Here is a 20,161-nt window from a genome sequence, read left to right on the forward strand (position 1 = left end):
GCCTATAAGCCCCGTCCAGCAATAAAGGGACAAGTCTTGGCTGATTTCATTGCAGAAATCCCCGAAGGAAAAATTGAAGAGGCTCAGCGCGAGGCAGTTCCTCCGCGAGCCAATGATGAAGAAAATGTTTGGAGATTGTTCACTGACGGAGCTTCAAACAACGAAGGGTCCGGCGCAGGCCTAAAACTGGTGGATCCAGAGAATCATGAATATACTTACGCCATCAGGTTGGACTTCAACAGCACCAACAATGAAGCTGAGTATGAAGCCCTGCTGGCTGGCCTGCGCATCGCGCACAAATTCGGAGTTAAAAAGCTAGAGGCCCATGTTGATTCATACTTGGTAGCAGCACAGGTCAATGGCCTTTATGATGCCAAGGAGAACACCATGCCTCTGTATCTAGAGCAGGCGAAAAAGCTCATCGAGCAATTTGACTGCTTCAGAATCATTCATATTCCGCGCAGTAAAAACAAATCTTCCGACGCGCTGAGCAAGATGGCATCAACCAGCTTCGATCACTTTGGCAAAGATGTCAGAGTAGAAGTAATGAGCAACCCGTCGGTGGGAGCGAAGTCTGTCCTTGTAACTCATACAACCCCTTCATCATGGATAACTCCAATAATGGAATTCTTGAAGGAGGGAAAAGTACCAGACGATCGCGCACAGGCGAGGAAGATAAGACACAAGTCGCAAAACTATGAACTGCTTGATGGTACACTATATCGACGCTCTTATCTTGGACCGCTCATGAAATGCCTTGATGCTGAGGAAGCAAGCTATGTGATCAGAGAGATACACGAAGGAATCTGTGGAATACATGCTGGCCCGCGCATGGTTGTTACCAAGGCAATGAGCGCAGGTTACTATTGGCCAGGCATGTACTTGGACGCTTTAAAAGAGATCCAAAAATGCAAAGCATGTCAGAGCTATGCGCCAAACACCATGCGGCCAAAGAACAACTTGATTCCGGTGACCTCCGCATGGCCTTTCCACAAATGGGCAATCGATATTGTGGGTCCCCTACCGCAAGCGCAAGGGCGAGTAAAATTTTTGGTAGTGGCAATAGACTATTTTACAAAATGGGTTGAAGCCAAGCCACTAGCAAAAATCACAGCCGAAGCGATGAAGCAGTTTATCTGGAGCCACATCATATGCCGTTTTGGCTTGCCCATGGAAATTGTGAGCGATAATGGCAAACAATTCACTGACAGGAAGATATCCAACTGGCTCAAGGATTTGCGCATCAACCAAATCTTCACTTCGGTATACCACCCTCAGGGGAATGGCCAAGTGGAGCGCGCGAACCAAAGCTTGCTAAATGGGCTGAAGAAAAGGTTGGAGGGAGAATCCCATTCTTGGGTTGACGAGCTACCTAATGTCCTGTGGGCGCACAGGACATTAAGCAAAACCAGCAATGGCGAATCCCCGTTCAGCCTAACCTATGGAACGGAGGCAATGATTCCAGTAGAAATTGGATGCCCATCCCATAGAGTGCTCATGATGAGCAAGATTGATAACGAGCGCGAAAGAAGGTTGGATCTCAACTTACTTGAAGGGCGTAGAGAGGCGGCTATCATCAGTGAAGCCAAATACAAGAAAAAACTGGAAAAATATTACAACCAGCGCGTGAAAGAATGCCACTTCAAGAAAAATGATTTTGTCTTTCGAAACAATGAAGCTAGCCGCGCGATACCCCCGGGAAAAATGTCCCCCAATTGGGAAGGACCTTATCAAGTCTCGGAAGAATTGGGAAAAGGCGCATATGCTTTAAAAGATTTGAATGGAAAGAAGATCCCGCGCGCATGGAACGTGGCACAGCTTAGAAAATGTTTCATGTAAAAAATGTCAAGTTTGTAATCAAGGCTTTTTAAGCCATTATGAATAATGATACGCGCTATCTTCTCTTAATGTGGATTCTATTACCTTTTGCATACATGTTTCACACTTCCTTTTATTAATTTTGAGCAATATGACAACATTGTATTGACATCAAAACGAAATAGAACGAAGTAAAACATACATGCGCGAGCTTCAAGCTCAAACGCGTTAACGAGTCTTAACTCTAAAACGTCAGGGCCTTAGCCCAATAATATGAGCCTTAGCTCAGGGCCTTAGCCCAATAATGTGAGCCTTAGCTCAAATCACTCACAACATCCATCCTACATGCTGCGCAGCCTGACCATAAAAATACCTAAGCACAACTAAGGCAAAGCAAATGCCAAAACACAGTTGTTAAGGTCTCAGGTCGAGGTCGCGCATGAAATTGTAATGGATATCTGAGTAACACATATTGACACGTAAAGGCTAAAAAACTCATAATTCCATATAATAAATGCGCGATAACGTCGCGCAAAAGAAGAATAATGAAAACGCCAAGGCACGTGTCAACATAATCAAGATATGGCAAAATCACTTACAATATGACAAGGATTAAGTATAATAATTTCCTTACAACCTTGTTCTTATTTCAACGTGCAAGCATATCTTATATTCAACAAGCAAACATGCAATATAAAGAGATGAATGGGGAATGCGCAAGATGCGAAGAAGGGAAAAACAAAATTTCATTCCAAAGCATTGAAATTTACAAGTTTACAAGATGATGAGATACAAACTACAAATAAAAATAAAAAACATGAAGGGCTTCTCAAGTCTCCACGTCGACGTCAGCCTCTTCATAGTCCTCATCACCGCCCCCAGCATCTGGCGCAGCCCGCTCCTCGTCATCTCCAAACTGACCATAGTCAAGTTGTTCGTCCTGAATGGAGTCTTCTATCACAACAGTGTCAGGAGCGGATCCTTTGGCCACGCCAGAGCCGCTAGCAGGGGCAGCATTCCCCGCGCCATCATCGCTGCCACCAGCCCCTTCGCACTCGTCAAGTAATTTCTTTAGCGCACCGAGATTGGGCTGGTCAGCAAGCGCGGATATCTGCAAATCATAAGGAAAAATATGAGTACAAAAAGACTTGGAAAATAAGTCAAGGTAATCTCATTAAGGTTAAAATACCTGCGCAAGGATGGGAATGGGAGTATTCAAATACTTCTCCCCCATCGCGGCCATGTCCGCGCAGGCAACGTCGCTCTGATAAGGGTAGTCGGATGGGTTCTTCTTCAACATGCCATATTCATAGCCATCCTTAAATCCTTCAGCTCGACCCACCAAGCGCGCGGCAGCGTTGCAATCCATCACAAGGGCCTGAAACTCGTCTGAGTATTTTATCGCGTAAGCGCAACGAGTCATACCCTGTGAGATTAGCCATTGGCGATCCTGCGCGAGGGAAGCAACAGACGTCTCAAGAGCAGGAATCTGAGAGTTTAACAACTCAACAGTTTCCTTAGTTTGTTTCAGCTCTTCTTTGTCGGACGCTGCTGCAGCCAAGGCTTCTTCCTTTTCCGCTCGCGCAAGCTCGAGTGCTTCCTGGCTAGACGCTGCCGTCGCCAAGGCTTCATCTTTCTCGGCCTGCGCGGCCGCCAGCTCCTTCTTCAGGCGCGCAACCTCACTCTCCAGCGATGATTTGTCAGTTATAGACTGGACAAGAGCTTGGTCACGAGCCTCCGCGTCCAGTTCCAGGTCGCGCACTCTACGCGCGTACTTGGCCGCGTCCGCCTCGGCCGCCTGTAGCTTCTCCCGCGCAGCCTGTAGCTCATGCCCGCGCTTCACGAAGGCGGTGTTGGCACTTGCTCTGTTCTCACTGAGCTCTGCTTGGAGCTTCTCAGCTCTCTCTCGAGCATCAGAAAGATGCCAAGCAGACACTTTAGCCTCTTGCTTGGCTTCCGCAAGAGCATCACGTACCTTTACGTAATCATAGCGAAGCTCTTGGGAGGCAGCAAAGAAAGCCGACCCAGCAAACAGATGATCGTTGAGCAAGTCATCGCGAGCGCGGCCCTCCTGAAACCTCCTTTCAGCTGGAGGCACAGAATGAGCCCAGAAGTCCTCACACACACCCATGGACTGAAATGAGCTGTCCTCATTAATGTTCCATCTCGGGCGGTAAATGTGATCGGCTTCCTGCAAACACAAAGTAATGATCTAAGTCATCAAAACACTAATATGGAAGTCCGCGCAGCGGAGCAAAAACGAACTTATACCTGCGGGGACGAAGCAGAAAAGTCAGCGCCAGGCCCACGAGAGGACGGCGACGCAAAACCTCGTGGCGCTGCAGGGCTGGCGCGGCCGCTGTCGGAGCCTTCAGCTTGAACCTCCTCATCCTCCTCTGAAACAGGCCTTTTCTCCTGCGACCTAGAACCAAAATCAGCCTCGCGAGGAGGGCTGCGCGCAGGAGGAGGTGAGGGAGGTCTCGACGCCGCCAGATCGGCGCGTAAAACGGCCTCCTGCTCCTTAGTAATCCCGATGAGGGGAGATTCAGCGCTTGCAGGAGCAGGAGCAGAACCAACGGCGCTGGCACCGGCGCCAGCAATGCCGCCAGCAGCTTGCACGCCAGCAATGACTCCTATGAAAAAATCAACAAAAAGAAATGGTTCATGACTTGATCTAAAAGAAAGTCAGAAAATAAAAGCGCAATACATACCTTGGCGCAACTCCGTTCGCGAGTCAAACATCGCCATGAAGTCCATTCTTCCCCTTTTTGAGGGTAAAACGGGGGACTTCGAAGCGACCTCCGGCGCAGGCTCGGCACCTTGTTGCCCCTGAGGTTGGTCCACCAAGTTCGCCGGCTCTACAAACATTTGAGTGAGCAAAGATTCATTAGTAATTCTATCAGAATCGCGCTCGTAGAACCATAAAGGATAAGCAAAGTATACCTGTCGAAGGTGAAACGGCAGGCGCAACGCCGCTCCCCTTTTCCGCCACGCGAAGGGAGGAGGTAGCGGCACCATACCTCGTGTGGACAGGAGGTCTGCCCACTTTTTGAGGCAGGGAAGACAAGGAAAACTTGGAGGGAAATTCCTGGGTTTTCTCAAATCCCCTCGCCTGAGTAGGAGGATCCTGAGCAACAGGGGCAACATCTTTCTTCTGTTTCTTACTGGCCCCTGCGCCAGTTTTTCCCTTAGCTTTACGCTTTAGTTGGGGCGCCTCCTCCTCCTCCTCCTCTTCCGCGAGCTCCAGCTCGTAGTTCTCAAGCGCGTCTACATTACACGCAACAGAAAGGTTAGCCAAATCTGGTATTATAAAGGCATAAGCATAAGTACAAAGGCTTACCAGGCGCATCGCTGTCAAAGAGAAATCCCAGATCAACAGGGATGAACATGTCATCAAAGCGATCGGGGAAGCCAACCTCCCCAGCGCCCAGCGCGACGGAGCCACCCTCCATATGCTCATCATAGGCGGCGTGGACATACTCCTTGCTGACTGCACAAAACAAGTCAAATGATATCAGCAAAACGAATTATATCCGCGCAGAAGTAAGGCAATGAGATTAACTTACACAAGCCGTCAACTTGGATAACGGGCTCAGTCGCGCTGTCGGCCCACCTCCTGCTCATACCAACCCCCACCAGCGCCTCCTCGCAAATGTTCTTGGCGGGGGATGGTCGGCAGTCAACTTTTTAACCCAGGCGCCAGTTGGGTTCTTGAAGACGCCCACATCCGCAGGCGCAGAAGAGATCGCGCGCATGGTCATGCGGATGGGGATCACACCAGCCTTAATGTAAAAAAATCTCTCAGACCAGTCATGAAGGCTCTTGAAGGAAACAGTGCAACACTTGACCTTCTGACTGCGAGGAATGAAGGAGAACCAAGAATCTTGGATCTTTGGCTTGTAAAAAAATTGAAAGCGACGAGGGGTGGGCTCCTCGCGCTGAGATTTGCACATGAACTCAAAGTGAGTCATGCGCACGAGTCCAAACGGATGGACTTGGGATATATGAATCCCATAAAACCTAAGCAGCGCACCCACAAACCTTGTCATCGGGAGACGAAGGTTGCAGTGGGTGAAAAAATGGCAATAAAGGGAAATATAGCGGTAGGCGGGTCCGCCGCAGTTTGCCCGGCCGCCGGCAACATGCAGCCATACTCAGGGAGAAAACCCTGAGTATCGATAAGGCTGTCAAAATCGGACTGCCTCAGCTTACAGGGGATCTCATCCCACTTCTTTACGGCCTTGGTCTTCCCTACCTCCTCCGATGAGGCCTCAGCAGCCCTCTTCCCCTTGCCGGTCTTCTTCAATGTAGACATTACTAACGATTTCACACGGCGATGGATAGGGGAGATTGTGTTGTCTGAGCTATCAGACATACAACTTTAAAATCGGACAAAGGATGTTTCTGAAGAACAGAGATCTGGAAGCAGAAGACAGGTAATCGGAATAGAATGAAAGAAACGAAAGCTTTGAATAAAACAGCAAAGAAGATGAAGAATAAAAACTCTAAGGGCTGGCTTTTATAGGCCCAGGAGAGAGAAAAATTGGTGCTGATCGGACTTCACGCGCCCCCACTCGCAGGTGTAAGCCAACGCGAGCGCGACACGTGTCCCTGACACTGTGTGAGGGGACACGAAAAGAAACTATACAGGTGCTGCCAGAGTTCACGCGCCACCACTCGCAGGAACGGACCAACGCGAGCGCGACACGTGTCCCTGACACTATGTGAGGGGACACGAAAGGCAACTGTAGCACCTCGAGCACACGAAAGGTCTGACACGTCTCCATCACTGACGCATGTCAGCAACAACCAACCACGTACAGGGACGATTCGTTTTCAACCAAAAGGATTGAATTTCGCGCAACGATGAATAATAAGAAGAAAAAGACAAACCCCTACTAAAAGAGCATACTATTAAGTCTAATATCTATCTTACCTCGCTCGCGCGAGACAAGACACACATTAGACTGGGGGGGCTTGAAGAGGTATGTACCCGCCTCAACACCGAGCGAGGCGGGTCAACCCACAAGATATAGACAAGAGGCTTGAAATCAAGACATTATGAAGGCACAAAGCCAAAACCTATGCGCATGGCGCATATCACATATGCTCACGCATATCACATATGCTCATGCATCACATGCTCAGGCATCACATGCTCACGCATCACAGATGCTCACGCATCACATATGCTCACGCATCACAAATGCTCACGCATATCACATATGCGCGTGGCGCATCCGCGCGTGCGCATATCACATGCTTGTGCATATCACATCTGCGCGTGAGAATAAAGAGAAGACCTCGCGCATCCTCAGGATAAGCGCATATCACACATGCACATAATCAACCTCGTCCTTATCCAAATCAGGATTAGGGCAACCTTGATTGTGCACGTCAGACAACCTTCCAGAAGGTATCTTTTTAAGGAATAAGAATATGCTGATGTTGACAGCTGCCAATGAAAGGTGGACAACTCAGCAAAACCCATGTGCTACCACGTGATTATAACCAATGAAAAAGCACCAGGTGTCCCAAGGACACGTGGCGCGAAGCAATTGGAGGAGGCCAACAAGGCCCTAATTGGGTCTGAGCCCAATCATTGGAAACCCTAGCACTATAAATACCACATCAACTCCACAAGGAGGGACACATCCAATTACACAGTATTCAGCTATATTAAGCAATACACTCCAATTTCCTTACTCTCATATTATTATCTTCTCCTACAAATTCTTATTCTCACACCGGAGGGTTACCCCAAAGAGGACCCCTCTGTCCCTTTCTGAGAGGTAAGTTTACGGTGCTGTTCATTTTGTAGGTGGAAGAATCCAGATCCCAGAGAACCATCGGTGGAATAGCATAATCACACCCGAGGAAGTAGATCGTCTACCAGTGAGTCGATCTACGTTTCTTCAGTATTTTAGTATTTACAATCATGTTTTTTAGGAAATATTAACAATTAAGCAATCGGTACAACTTTGCCACCTTATGTTACAAATATATTTTTGCACTAGCTATAGTTTTTGTTTTTCAACTTTATTAAATACAAATATATGAAACTTCATGTTTAATAAAGGAGATCATCTTAGTACAAAAATTTAAATGACATTATTTATGCATGAAACCTTCTAAAAGAGAGTTTATTCCCAATAATTTAAGGTTTTGGAAACAAGAATATCACCATACAACCACCACATTCATACAAAAATGATGCTTTTCATGTAACCATTTTCAGTTATTCAAATACTGACTATAGTACACTCATCCGGCAAAGATATTATTTTAATTTTTTTTTCCTTGATTGATTATTAAGTTCTCAAGTATTTGAGAAATAATTAAGCTAAAAAATATTACAAGACAAAGTTCGGTGAATTATTAACCGGTCCCACTTTGTTACATTAAATTGAGCATACACTAGCACTATATGAATTAAATGAAGAGAGTTTTCTTTTTCTTTTTAAAAATACTAATTTTCTTTTAAAACCTTTATCATTATTTTTATTATTTATACTTTTAAACATTTCAATTATGATTAAGAGAGAAAGAATCACTGTGATGAAAACCAGACCGAAATAACAGGTCCTACATTTAGATAGCGAACTTTCAGTGATTTTGGTTTGATTACAACCTAATAGAACTTGTCAAAGTTATAATAAATCTTTAGAAGCGATGTTTTGCTAGTCAATAAGCTTTTAAGAGCAGAGCAACCCGTTTAAACAATAACTTTTAAATCCGTAGTTTCTAATCTCAAAACATTAAAAATTTATATAGAAAAAACAACCTTAAAAAAGTGAGATTATCTCTTGTTTGGCAAATTCATAATGAGATTCAAAAAGCTAAGCTAGATTTTTTTTATTTGTTATTAAAACAGTCCCCGACAAAATTTAATACCAGGAATTAATTCGAACATCTCTTATCTACCTCTTATTCCCCCACATTTAATGCCATTTCTTTTAACGGAGTTTCGTGCCATTTAAAATATCAAACATTTACCAAAGCTATTTATTTCAAAAATCTCAACAAATTGTTTATTTTTTTTGTATGTGGGTTATTTATGCTGTTTTTAATTATATATAACTTTTCTAAATCTAATAATTTGGACATAATATATTATATCATTGTAGGTATCATCTTTACGCTTTAAAAGTTACCTCCAACATAGGACAGTTTTTATTTACATTTTTAGGTTAGGGATTATTTACACCTTAGCCACTATCGGACCACAAAATCTGGTGACCATATTATTTACTACATTTTTAATAATTGATGATTTATTGTTTTTTCACCAATAAATAATTAAAAACAATGACTATCTTTTTTAAGTTCCTATTGAATATGAGTGAAAATGAGCATATATGCGTGCCCATTAGCTACTTAAAATTGGCTCATCTAGAATCAAGCTAAGTTTAAAATAACCTATTATTTATGTAGTGCGATATATATAATTATAATGACAAGCAACTATATGCTACTTTACTTAATACATAAAAACTATAATTTATAAAAGATGAAATGATTATATAAGAAATAATAAATAATAGAAGAGCAGAGCTTGAAAAACCGTACAAAGAACCAAGTTCAGGCTTAGACGAGCCTAGACTCAACTTGTTTGCACATCTATTAGTAAATATATAAAATGTTAAAAATAAAAATATATATAAAAAAAGTAAAACATTCTGCTTTTTTTTTTGGTATGCAGTTACTTATGAACTTGATTAAGATGCATACTTTTTTGAATGTGTAATTCGTGATCAAGCATCATGGTTCGTCGCTTTTTGATTAAAAAGACAAAGCTAGTGATATCTCAATCGGTGATAATGATGTGATACGCATTTGTTCTAAATGAATCGGTTGCATCACATTGTAACTTGTAGGTCAGTTATTAATTATTATTGTAAATGTTGATGTTTTAAATTTACATCTCGTGTTCCTATAGATTTTCCACTTTCAATTATCAAGCCATTGTTACAATGACGCTTCTTGGACCACACGTCTTCAGACCAACCAAAAGTAGATAATTCAACAACAATAATAATAATAAATGATGTAGTTTTATGATAAAAAGTTAAACGACCAGTTTGATTTCAAAGACCGGTTTTTAAGTTTCAAACCAGTAGCCTAAACCCGGTTCTTCAAACCGTGAACCAAAACCTGATAAATCTAAAACCGGCATATTTGGTTTGCTTCGGATAATAAACTGAAGAGCAAAAAATACCGATATTCATAGATTCCTTAAATTCATTTACCTCCACCTGAACACCAATATTTGATCCAATTTAACAAACACATATAATCAACTTAGAGCAAAAAACATTAGGTAAAAAACAACAATTTAACCACCAAATAACTCTTAATCACTGGTTCATTTTAGCTGTAATTCAGTTAAGAACACAATGTTAATCCACATGATGATTATGAAAATAGGTTGCCTAACTATCAAAACACTCATTTCACATAATGATCAAATTAACAAAAGATGACAATGCTCATTGCTCAAAACCAATGAACCACAATCTTTAAGATATGGCATTAGTCTTAGAGACAGACCTTGCAAGCTGGATCATTCAGCACCACCACCGTTATCTGCAGCCGGATCAGATGCTGGCTTTTTGGCTGACGGTTCAACTGAAGTCACAGACACCCGCTTCACCCCCCTCCCAACAACCCCAAGATGAGTCACACCCGATTCACCATGTGACTGAGCTGTCGAGAACCCAGAACCACTTGTTGTACCGCCACCGCCACTGCTGCTGCCGCCTTTCGCCTTGGCAGCCATCATCCCCAGTATATCAGACAGTATAGATGACGGGTTTGACACAATCTGTTGAAGATCTTCAAGCTGCAATTTTCACAATAACCGTGCATTAATATAACAGTCTATCTAGGGGTGTTCATTATTCAAATCTGACTTAAATAACCCAAAATCTGATTCGAACCGAATTCAAAAAAAATATTCGAATTTGAATTTCGAGTTATCTGAGTCGAATCGTGCTTTGATTCGAAATTTCTATTCAAATTCGAATCTAAATATCTCAATTCGATTCCAATAGCCCGAATAAGATTTACATATATATATATATATATATATATATATATATATATATATATATGTATATATATTTTATATATAATACGCCATGCTTGCGGTGCGCGTATATAATGTATATATGTGTGAAACCTCGGATGGGCAAAAGTGAAATTACACTAATTTTGACGTTATTTTACTAATCTCGTGAAAATAACGTTAAAAGTGGCAGAAGGTTAATCAGGCATCATGTGGTGGCGTTGATAGCCGAAAGACAAGGGTACATGCACCAATCGACCGGTGTGCCGATGGTTGAGTGTTATGTGCCATAAGGCTTGATGCAAAACTACTATCGAGTCGGGGGTCTCACTGGAAACAGCCTCTCTATTCCTACCAGGGGGGGGGGTAGAGGTAAGGCTGTCTACATCTCACCCTCCTCAAACCCTACCATAGCTTTGCTATTGGTGGGATATACTGAGTACGATGATGATGATGATATTTTTTAGATATAATACATTGGGCTTCAAGAATCAGACAAGCTTCAAACCTTTTTTGGGCTAAAAACAGAGTCAGTTCTTCACATTACTTATTTTAACGTTTAACATATAGCAATACGATCAATTCAAGTTATTTAACCTAGCCGCTTAAAACCAAAAACCCTAATCCGTAAAACAGCGTACCAGTTGAGGTATCATGTATGAATTAAATATTAGTTTAGAATTACTTTTTTTTTATCATTTTAAAAATTCTTTTAATTCTTTTTCCCAACTCGATCTATTTAAATACATTCGGATTCGACTTGAATTCAAGTGCGCTTATTCAAATCGGTATATTCAAATTTTAAACAAAATCAAGTCAAATTCGAATTCAGTTTTATAATTTTCAAATAACCCAAATCTGAATCGATGAACACCCATAAGTGCATCAAGATTCAAGAAAAGAAGAAAGCCGAAAGGTAAAGTTTAAAGCTTGCCTTCTTTTCAAGCTCGGTTGAAAGCCCAGTGAGAATCTCAATCTCTTTTTCTTTATCAGCAACAGAATCAGTAGCTTGTGAAGCACTAGAAGACTGCTGTCCACCTGCTGATTCAGTATTGGTGGGTCCCACAGAACCAGATGAACTTATTTCACTTGCGAGTCGATTCAAACGAGACTTGCAAATTGTAATAGCCTTTTGACAATATGGGATTGCTTCCTCACCCTTTGAACCGATTTCTAGACATAAACATATCCTAAAGTTCCTGTAATTGTCATATTAAGGATATACATACACGTGTAAACAGACCGAATGAACATGAACGAAACATGTTTGTGTTCATTCGTTATCTTTAACCAAACAAACGACCAAACACGAACAATTAAAAGAACAAGGTTTTCTAGTTCATGTTCATTCGTTAACTGCATAAATGAACGGTTCGAAACGTTTTACAGACAAACATAACTGAACATAGATGAACCAACATAACTAAGCTAAAACTAGGTAATATAAAGAACAATGTGGTGGGCCTAACAAGTTATTAAAACTAGAATAGGTTGTGAAGGGCCAAAAATTTTAAAACAAATATATTAACTAACTTACAGTAATGAACTTAAACCAGATGTAAACTAACAAAACTAAACAAACGTAAACTAACAAACATGAATGAATATAAACGAACGAACATAAATGAGTTTAAATGAACGAAAGTTCACAAACATAAATGAACGAGTGAGACATGTGTTCATGTTCATTTGCTAGACTAAATGAACAATTTGTTTTTGTTCATGTTCGCTTGTCTAGTTGTTTATTAAATAAACGAACTTACAGCTGAATGGTTCATGTACTGTTCACTTAGCATTCAGTTCGTCTACAGACGTAGATATACATCATCAGACATGAAGGTTTCAAAATAATAAACCATTGAACTTAAAAAGGATACAGTTCAGCAATATGACGGCTGTCTGGTTCAGCTAAACGTTCCAGCATCGATAATGCTTTCAGGTAATCATTGAGGGAAGTTTCAACATCCTCTAGAAAAAGAACATAAATAAAAATTAATAATAGAAGAATAATGACAATCTATGTGCACTTAGCAAACTACGCATACCTCTCTCCAAAGCAACCTCGGCTAAAGCTGAAAGAATGTCAACTTTCTCCATTGTGTCACCGGGTTGTTTTTCAGCAATTGCCCTTGCAACATCAAGCATTTTCCAAGCTAAATCCAGGTCGGATTCATCCTCCTCACCATCACTTGCTTCATCATCTTCTTCCTCACCACCACCTACACAACCAAGAACATAATATGATAACAGATCACAATTTGTTATTATTGAATTGAGCTAAATACATAACTGATGCTACTAACCATCTTCTGATTGAGGATCTGAAGTCCCTTCTTTAGCATCACTTGAAACCGAAGTTTCACCAGTTTCTGCACCCTTAGCGGGTTTCTGTTTAGAACCATCTTCATAACTTGCCTCTTTCTTAGAGACAGCACCAGAAACTAATGGATCGGACTCTTCTTGAGCCTTGTAGAGAAGTGCACAGCCATACTTATAATATGCCCTCACACATTCAGGTGCAAGCTCACCATAATGTGCAGCCCTGATCAAGTCATCAAGATAACACAGAAATAAAAGATATCATCAGAAGTCAATGAATCAAATCAGAGATCCTAAACATTTCAAGCTACAATTTCCATTTAATCGCTTCTGAAGTTCACACAATATATTAACAAAGAAAATACAAAATGAGAAAGTTGTGATTATACTTTACAAGTTGCCGCAATGAATCTAACCAGGTATTTGTATTTATACCAACTCATACATCTAACTAATGCAATAGCTACCTCAACAACTTAGCTAACTTTTGTAAGTAACTAACTAACTAACAACTAAAAGTATGAAATGAATAAGTTGTGATTATAACTTACAAGTGGCTATGATGAATCTGACTAGATATTTATACTAATCCATACATTTAATCAATGAACTAACTACTCAAATCACTTAGCTAGCTTTTGTAACTAACAAACTAACTAACAACCATGAGCTAATTACATTTTGTACGGTTAACAGCATGCATCGTCTATCTATCTATCTATCTATCAGAAATATATGCATATAAATTCACACTCTTAACAGAAATTAACATCCAAAATTTCACATAGAGCCATAATAAGCATGCTATTACATTACAAATCAACCTAACTTAGTTCTTCTCCTATGAATTTGAGTTATTTGTTCAATTACTTCAAATAAGTATATCAACAAACTTATTACATACTTGATTAACCGCAGCTAGACTCAATTAAGTAAATAACTACAGAGGAACAGATAATTGGTGAACTGGAAGATAATTTGGAGGTGTAAAACCCTAATAACCTGATTTCTAGGGCACGGCTGAAGCAATCAGTGGCTTCGGCGTAATCCTCTTCCTTGTTAGCATTGGATCCTCTCTCCATGAGCTCTTCTGCGTACTCGAGTGACTTTCCATCGGATTTCAGAGGCGATGTTTCGACGATGCTACAGGAAGACGATGTGCGGCCCAAACCTGCCGAATCGATTGTGGCGTCAACGGAAGCTGGCGGTGCAGGGTTTTGTGAAGTCGGAGGAGGTTCGTCTGCTGCCATTGATGATGATGATTGAAGAAACACCGTCAGATTATGGATAATTTGGGGGTTAAACAGATGTTTACAACGAAGGTTAAGTCCGGCAAAGATGGTTCTTCTGATGATCTGCAAAACAAACACCTGAGCTCGTCACTGAGAAGGGGGTACCTCCTTGTGACCACCCTCCGGCGTGAGAATTAGACTAGATTGCTCTTGAATATAAGTGTATATTAAGAGAATTGACTAGAGCAGATATGATGGTATGAGATGAGATGATAATACCGTTCCAAGGTGTTGGAGTATTTATAGCCGAAGGTAGGTTTCCAAGCAGGTACAGCCGGCTGAATAGTATTCCTGTTCTGCCAACTGTGGGCTACGCACGTGCCATGCTGGTGGTTGGTGGGTAGGCAGCGGCTGATAGTGACCAGGCCGGCTGTGTACTATTCCTGTTCCACCAACTGCAGGCTATGCACGTCCTCCGACAGGTTGGTGAGTAGGCAGCGGCTGATAGTGACATACAGTACAAGAGCGTGCTGCTCGTCATACTGTTGTCAGTGAGCTGTCGTATCTTTGGTCAGATCTTTTGTCCATACCTCGTCAGGTACAGTATAAAAGATCCTCCAGTATCGTACGGACTGGCTCATTTGGGCGGGAGTTTTCCCGGCTTTGTGCGGGAGTGTTCCCGGCTTTGTGCGGGAGTGTTCCCGGCTTGCTCACTCCTTCTTCAGGTGACATTACTGAATTATTTAAGAGTTAAGTGCCTTGTGCGTGTAGCCTTGCTGCGCGGGTAGCCTTCCCTGATGGCTAGTATCCGTTGCTGCGGGAACAGGCGGAGTACGTCGACCATTGGGAGGCTTTTCCTGCGGGAACAGCTTGCGTACTGCGCGTAAGGACGTCACGTCTCTGAGCATGGTGGGTCCTGCGGATCCAGTTGGTTTCTGCGCAGACGTGTCTCTTCAAGGTGAGTCTTTGCGAGTTTAGCCTTTGCGCAGACGTCCCTGTTGCAGGTGAGTCTTGCGGGTTCAACTGCGCAGACGTCCCTCTTTGAGGTGAGTCTTGCGGGTCCAACTGGGCTCTACTGGGACCTACCTCTTCAATGATGATGATGATGATGGAGGGAAAATGAAAATGAAGAAGAGAATAATAGTCACTGTGGTTTTTAAGCTTTGATTTGTGCTTAAACCCTTGGCGGATATAAATGAGCGGGTGCGGGTCTGGGTCAGGGTCAGGGTCAGGGTCTGGGTTGTGTATTTTCTTTCTGGTCCCTGTATTATCACGCATGTGATATCTACTGGTAGTAAACGAGCACGTACAACTGTACAAGAGCCAAATACAGCTTTACGGGGCCTTCTTTCAAACCCCAAGTCCCCATTTATGATAAAGGTTGTTGATTTCGTTCTTACAACGATCCCATCACGCAATCACATATGTGCATCTACATCGCATAAATTGTTGAGTCGTTGAGACTTTTTATCGTAAGAACCAGAGCTAAACTGTAAACCTAAACGTATGACCAATGGCGACAATGAAATCTGAAGCATTTGGGATGGTATAGGGTCGGTAATCTAACATGGACCGGGGTATGAGATTGGGCATGAAATTACTTTTGAAATTTCTCGCACCATGGGCGAATGATAGTGAAGGCTAGGGGTGGCCTCGGTCAGGCCCCATCTCATTTATACTTTTATACATTTTAAGCCCCCCTCCCCCCCCCCTCGGGCGCAATATTCCTCAGCCAATGTATAATATACGCTATATATTCTTTGTATTTTGTTATTTTAATTTTTACATGACGAACCTAGCCGAATTTTTTGTTATGTTAATTTTTTACATAGTGAACTTAGTCGATACTGTTGAATTTATGTCAACTCACAGTTGCAACGCATAAGTTTTACTGATTGAATAAAGGTCCTTTTACGTATGTTATTTTTTTTTTGCATCATAAGCTATACGAATATCGTTGCTATTATAAGCATTCACTAACTTATATTATAAATTCAATGTCAATGTCATAACAAACTCACCCGATACCGACGAAATTCAGTCTTTGTCTATGCATATGTAATTTTAGTTTTAACTTTCAATTTAGAGCATGTTTGGAAACTGTTTATTGGTTTTTTCAAAAACCTATTTGAAAAACCAGGATTTAAGCCTATTAAAAACTGTTTTTAACTATTTCAAAAGTCTAAAATAAAAAAAAAATTATGATTGTTTTTTACTTTTAAAAAACTTTAATAAGCCAATAAGTTGTTTTGAAACTTAATTTTAAACATGCTGTACAAAACACACCTAGGGATGGCAAAAAAACCCAAACCCGATGGGGAAAACCGAAACCCGCCCCGAACGGGGCGGGTTCGGGGACACTTAATCGGGGACGGGTCCGGGTTCGGGTTTTCCCCGTTTAAGTTAATCGGGTTCGGGGCGGGTATGGTATAGCCTGTACCCGCCCCGTATACCCGCCCCGTATACCCGTTTAAAACCCGTTTAATTAAATATAATTTTTATATTTATATATAATATATTATTTATTATTTATTTTCCCAATATACCCGCAATAAAAGAACATTTTATTTTTTATTTTTAACTTAGCTACTATATAAACTTTTGACTTTTGTGATATGAATATAGCAACTTGTTCAGAAGAATCCGAGGCATATTGCCAAACTATTGAATATGATTGTGACGATGGTATTGAGGTAATACATATATATATGGTTTATCGTTTACATTTTAATATGGTTTAACATTGATTCTTATATAGTTTCCAATTAATATGTTAATGTTTGATTATCATAGCAATCCGGCGTGACAAGTGTTTGAATGGTTGAATGGGTGCGGTATGGACGTGTAAGAAGGATCAATCATGAAGTTAATTTCCGTTGTGATGGGAGAAATAAACATTTTTATGTATTAATAATGTCTTTTGTATGTGTAATGTGTTTGGATATTGAACTTTTTGTGTATTAATATTGTATTGTAATTTTGTATCATTTTCTTACAATCGGGTTTTAAACGGTGAACCCGACGGTTAAATGGGGATCCTCACGGGGAATTTAGCCCGTTTAAAAACCATTTATGCTAGACGGGTTCCCCGAATACCCGCGGTTTTCCCCGAATCCCCGATGGGGATTCCCCGTTTAGTCCCCGCGGGTTTTTAGACGGTTTTGGTAATGAGTTTTATAAACCGGGGCGGGTATGGGATTGGCATTCCCCGCCCCGAAACCGCCCCGTTGCCATCCCTAAACACACCCCACCCCAGCGTCAGAAGCAGGTAGCAGCAAGACAGAAAACAAAAACCCTAATCGCAAACCCTAGTGATTATGTCGGCAAGAGGAGAAGACAGCGACTCCGACGCCCCGGAGGAAGTCACCGCCCAACAGGTTACCTTCTTTCTTTTCTTTATTTACTCTCTGCTCTGCTTCTTCATCCTGCTAAACAATCAAACTGCTGCCTAATTTGATCATACACAGGCAGTCCAAAAGGACCAAGAGATTACAACCATCCAGAAAGAAAATAAAGCCAGGTATCATCATCATCATTATTATTATTATTATTATTATTATTATTATTATTATTATTATCTTCACACTCAAATTGATAGTAACTTTGTAGCAATGAAACTTGTAAGATATTGACTGCATTTGTTAATTCAGACTGAATTAGTATATTACCTACTGTTATATGATTGTTCAATGTTCATAGTTACACTGTTTAATGCTATGTACCCTCCCTGATTCACTAGGTGTGTAAATGAATCGAACTTAACGGGGGCATGTTCATGTTAGTTCATTTACCTTTAAATGAACACGAACATGTAATTGGACAAAGTTTACTTGTTTAGTTCATTCATTAAGAAAATGGGTTCATTTTGGTTTAAAACCTAAACGAACAAGAACAAACTTAAACGGGTGTAGTGAACAAACATAAATGAACACAAACAAACAAGTCTAATACATCAAAATTCATCCAGAAACACATCTTATTTAATGGTTTTAATTTAAATGAACGAACATAAATGAATGGACAAAATTTTTTTTGTTCATTTTCGTTTGTTTGTTATATAAACGAACTTTCATCCTAACAGTTTATGAACGTTCGGTTTGTGTATAGGCTTAGCAAGCCCCAACATTGTTAAATGTTGTTTCTTTTAAGCCATATTGTTTTAGTTTAACATGAAATGGGTTGCTTATTCAGGGTTGCACGTGAGGTTAAAGAACGTCGCAGAAAATGGGCTGAAAAGTTAACGCCACGTGAACCTCGTCCAAACAAAGACGTCTCCGAACCAGAGGAAACCGAAACTGAAACACCATCAGTTAAAGGAATGCTTCCAGATGACATTGTCAAATTACTTGCAGCCAATGAGAAGTATTCACTCTTGACCATTTTCCAACTTTTGACTCTTTACATTATTCAGCCGTAACAAACTAATAATATGATGTATTTTTTTTGTTACTGCAGGAAGGTTTTCAATTTAGACTCGGAGGAAGAAGAATCTGAGAAAAAACCAAGAAAGAAGAAATCCAAACGCTCAGGGTAATTTTTTGAAACCGTTATTTTTTTGACATGACATGAACGTAACATGAAGTTCCCATGTTTGGGTTAGTCTAAACAGTTTTGGGTGAATCCGCATGTTTATCTGAACGGGCTTTTATGTGCCAACTTGGTGGGTTCATCGGTTGACCCGATCAACCCATTTGTTTTTATGAATGTGTTTTTTTTGTAGTAACTTAAACTATTTGTGTTAAGAAGATTGACATATTTTAAACAAAGTTCTTTGAAAAATAACAATAATATGTAAATCTAGGATTTTAAAGTATTACTATGCAAAAAACAGAGAAAAATATAGTATCTTTTTTTGGTTAAATGGTTCTGTTTTCTAATTAAACTGGTTATTATACGGTTTATTCAATTGAATTCGGTTTGGGTTTTTTTGAATAAGAAAGATTTGTGGAAGCGATAACCGAACCAAAATCCAAACTCATAACTCAGTTCAGTGTTTCCCAACTACAGATTTTGTCAGGTTTATTTTGCACACCCTTACTCGTGTTCATGTCAATCCGTGAATACACGCGATGTGTTCGGGCTCGACTCGTCAACCTGCGAGCACGACCTGTTTTGCAGCTTTATATGGAAATGAGACGGGATAGAATTAACCGTTTTTTTTATAATTATTATACAGCATGGAGCCAGTTATTTTGAAGGAAATTCCACCGCCTCCGTGCTTACAGAACTCGTTGGAGTTTTTGAAGAAAAGGAAAATGCAAGTTCCAAGATCGTCTGCGGTTTTGGACAACTCGAAACAGGCATTGCGGTTTCTTTCATCGTCTGGTTTGTTAAAATGAAAACTGCGTTAAGAGAGTTTCTAAGTTATTTGTGAACTAAGAGTGTAATATATTTGAGCATCCAATGATTGTTTCTGATTCGCGTACATTATTATCACACAGTTGTTTCCCTGATACTATTTTAAAAGCGGGTTACAACCCAACCGGTGGTTTGTAATCGGTTTGTATACTTGTTGAAACTGGTCTAAACCGAACATGATGAAATTCCAGTTTTAAACCGAACGACCCTCTTCTTCTCAGAACCAGTTAAAAACTAAACCGGTTTGGGTTCAGAAACAGATTTACGCACCTCTAATTAGAGTCGCAGTAAGTAGATCCTAACGGGTTAACTGGAACTGAAACTGATTATTAACAGGTATAGTAGAAACCAGGTACAGTAGCAACCA

At 40.9% G+C, this 20,161-nt stretch overlaps 2 protein-coding genes across 2 annotated transcripts; one reads left to right on the forward strand and one right to left on the reverse strand.

Annotated features, from left to right (window-relative positions):
* Positions 1-10,071: 10,071 nt before the first annotated feature.
* Positions 10,072-14,454, reverse strand: LOC143628182 (NASP-related protein sim3-like). Its single transcript, XM_077097830.1, has 6 exons — positions 14,207-14,454; positions 13,189-13,427; positions 12,931-13,104; positions 12,763-12,853; positions 11,820-12,084; positions 10,072-10,660 (listed from the first exon to the last, which is right to left on the reverse strand). Exons 1-6 carry the CDS (start codon positions 14,452-14,454, stop codon positions 10,382-10,384), a joined length of 1,296 nt encoding a protein of 431 aa, XP_076953945.1. The 3' UTR covers positions 10,072-10,381.
* Positions 14,455-17,699: 3,245 nt separating this feature from the next.
* On the forward strand, positions 17,700-19,805 carry LOC143628183 (uncharacterized). The gene is made up of 5 exons (XM_077097831.1): positions 17,700-17,813; positions 17,904-17,956; positions 18,628-18,798; positions 18,892-18,966; positions 19,613-19,805. Exons 1-5 carry the CDS (start codon positions 17,754-17,756, stop codon positions 19,773-19,775), a joined length of 522 nt encoding a protein of 173 aa, XP_076953946.1. The 5' UTR covers positions 17,700-17,753; the 3' UTR covers positions 19,776-19,805.
* Positions 19,806-20,161: the final 356 nt, after the last annotated feature.

This window comes from Bidens hawaiensis, unplaced genomic scaffold (genome assembly GCF_021521415.1).
Source record: "Bidens hawaiensis isolate Kalapana, Puna unplaced genomic scaffold, B.hawaiensis_p1.1 tig00004838_1, whole genome shotgun sequence".
NCBI lineage: Eukaryota > Viridiplantae > Streptophyta > Magnoliopsida > Asterales > Asteraceae > Bidens > Bidens hawaiensis.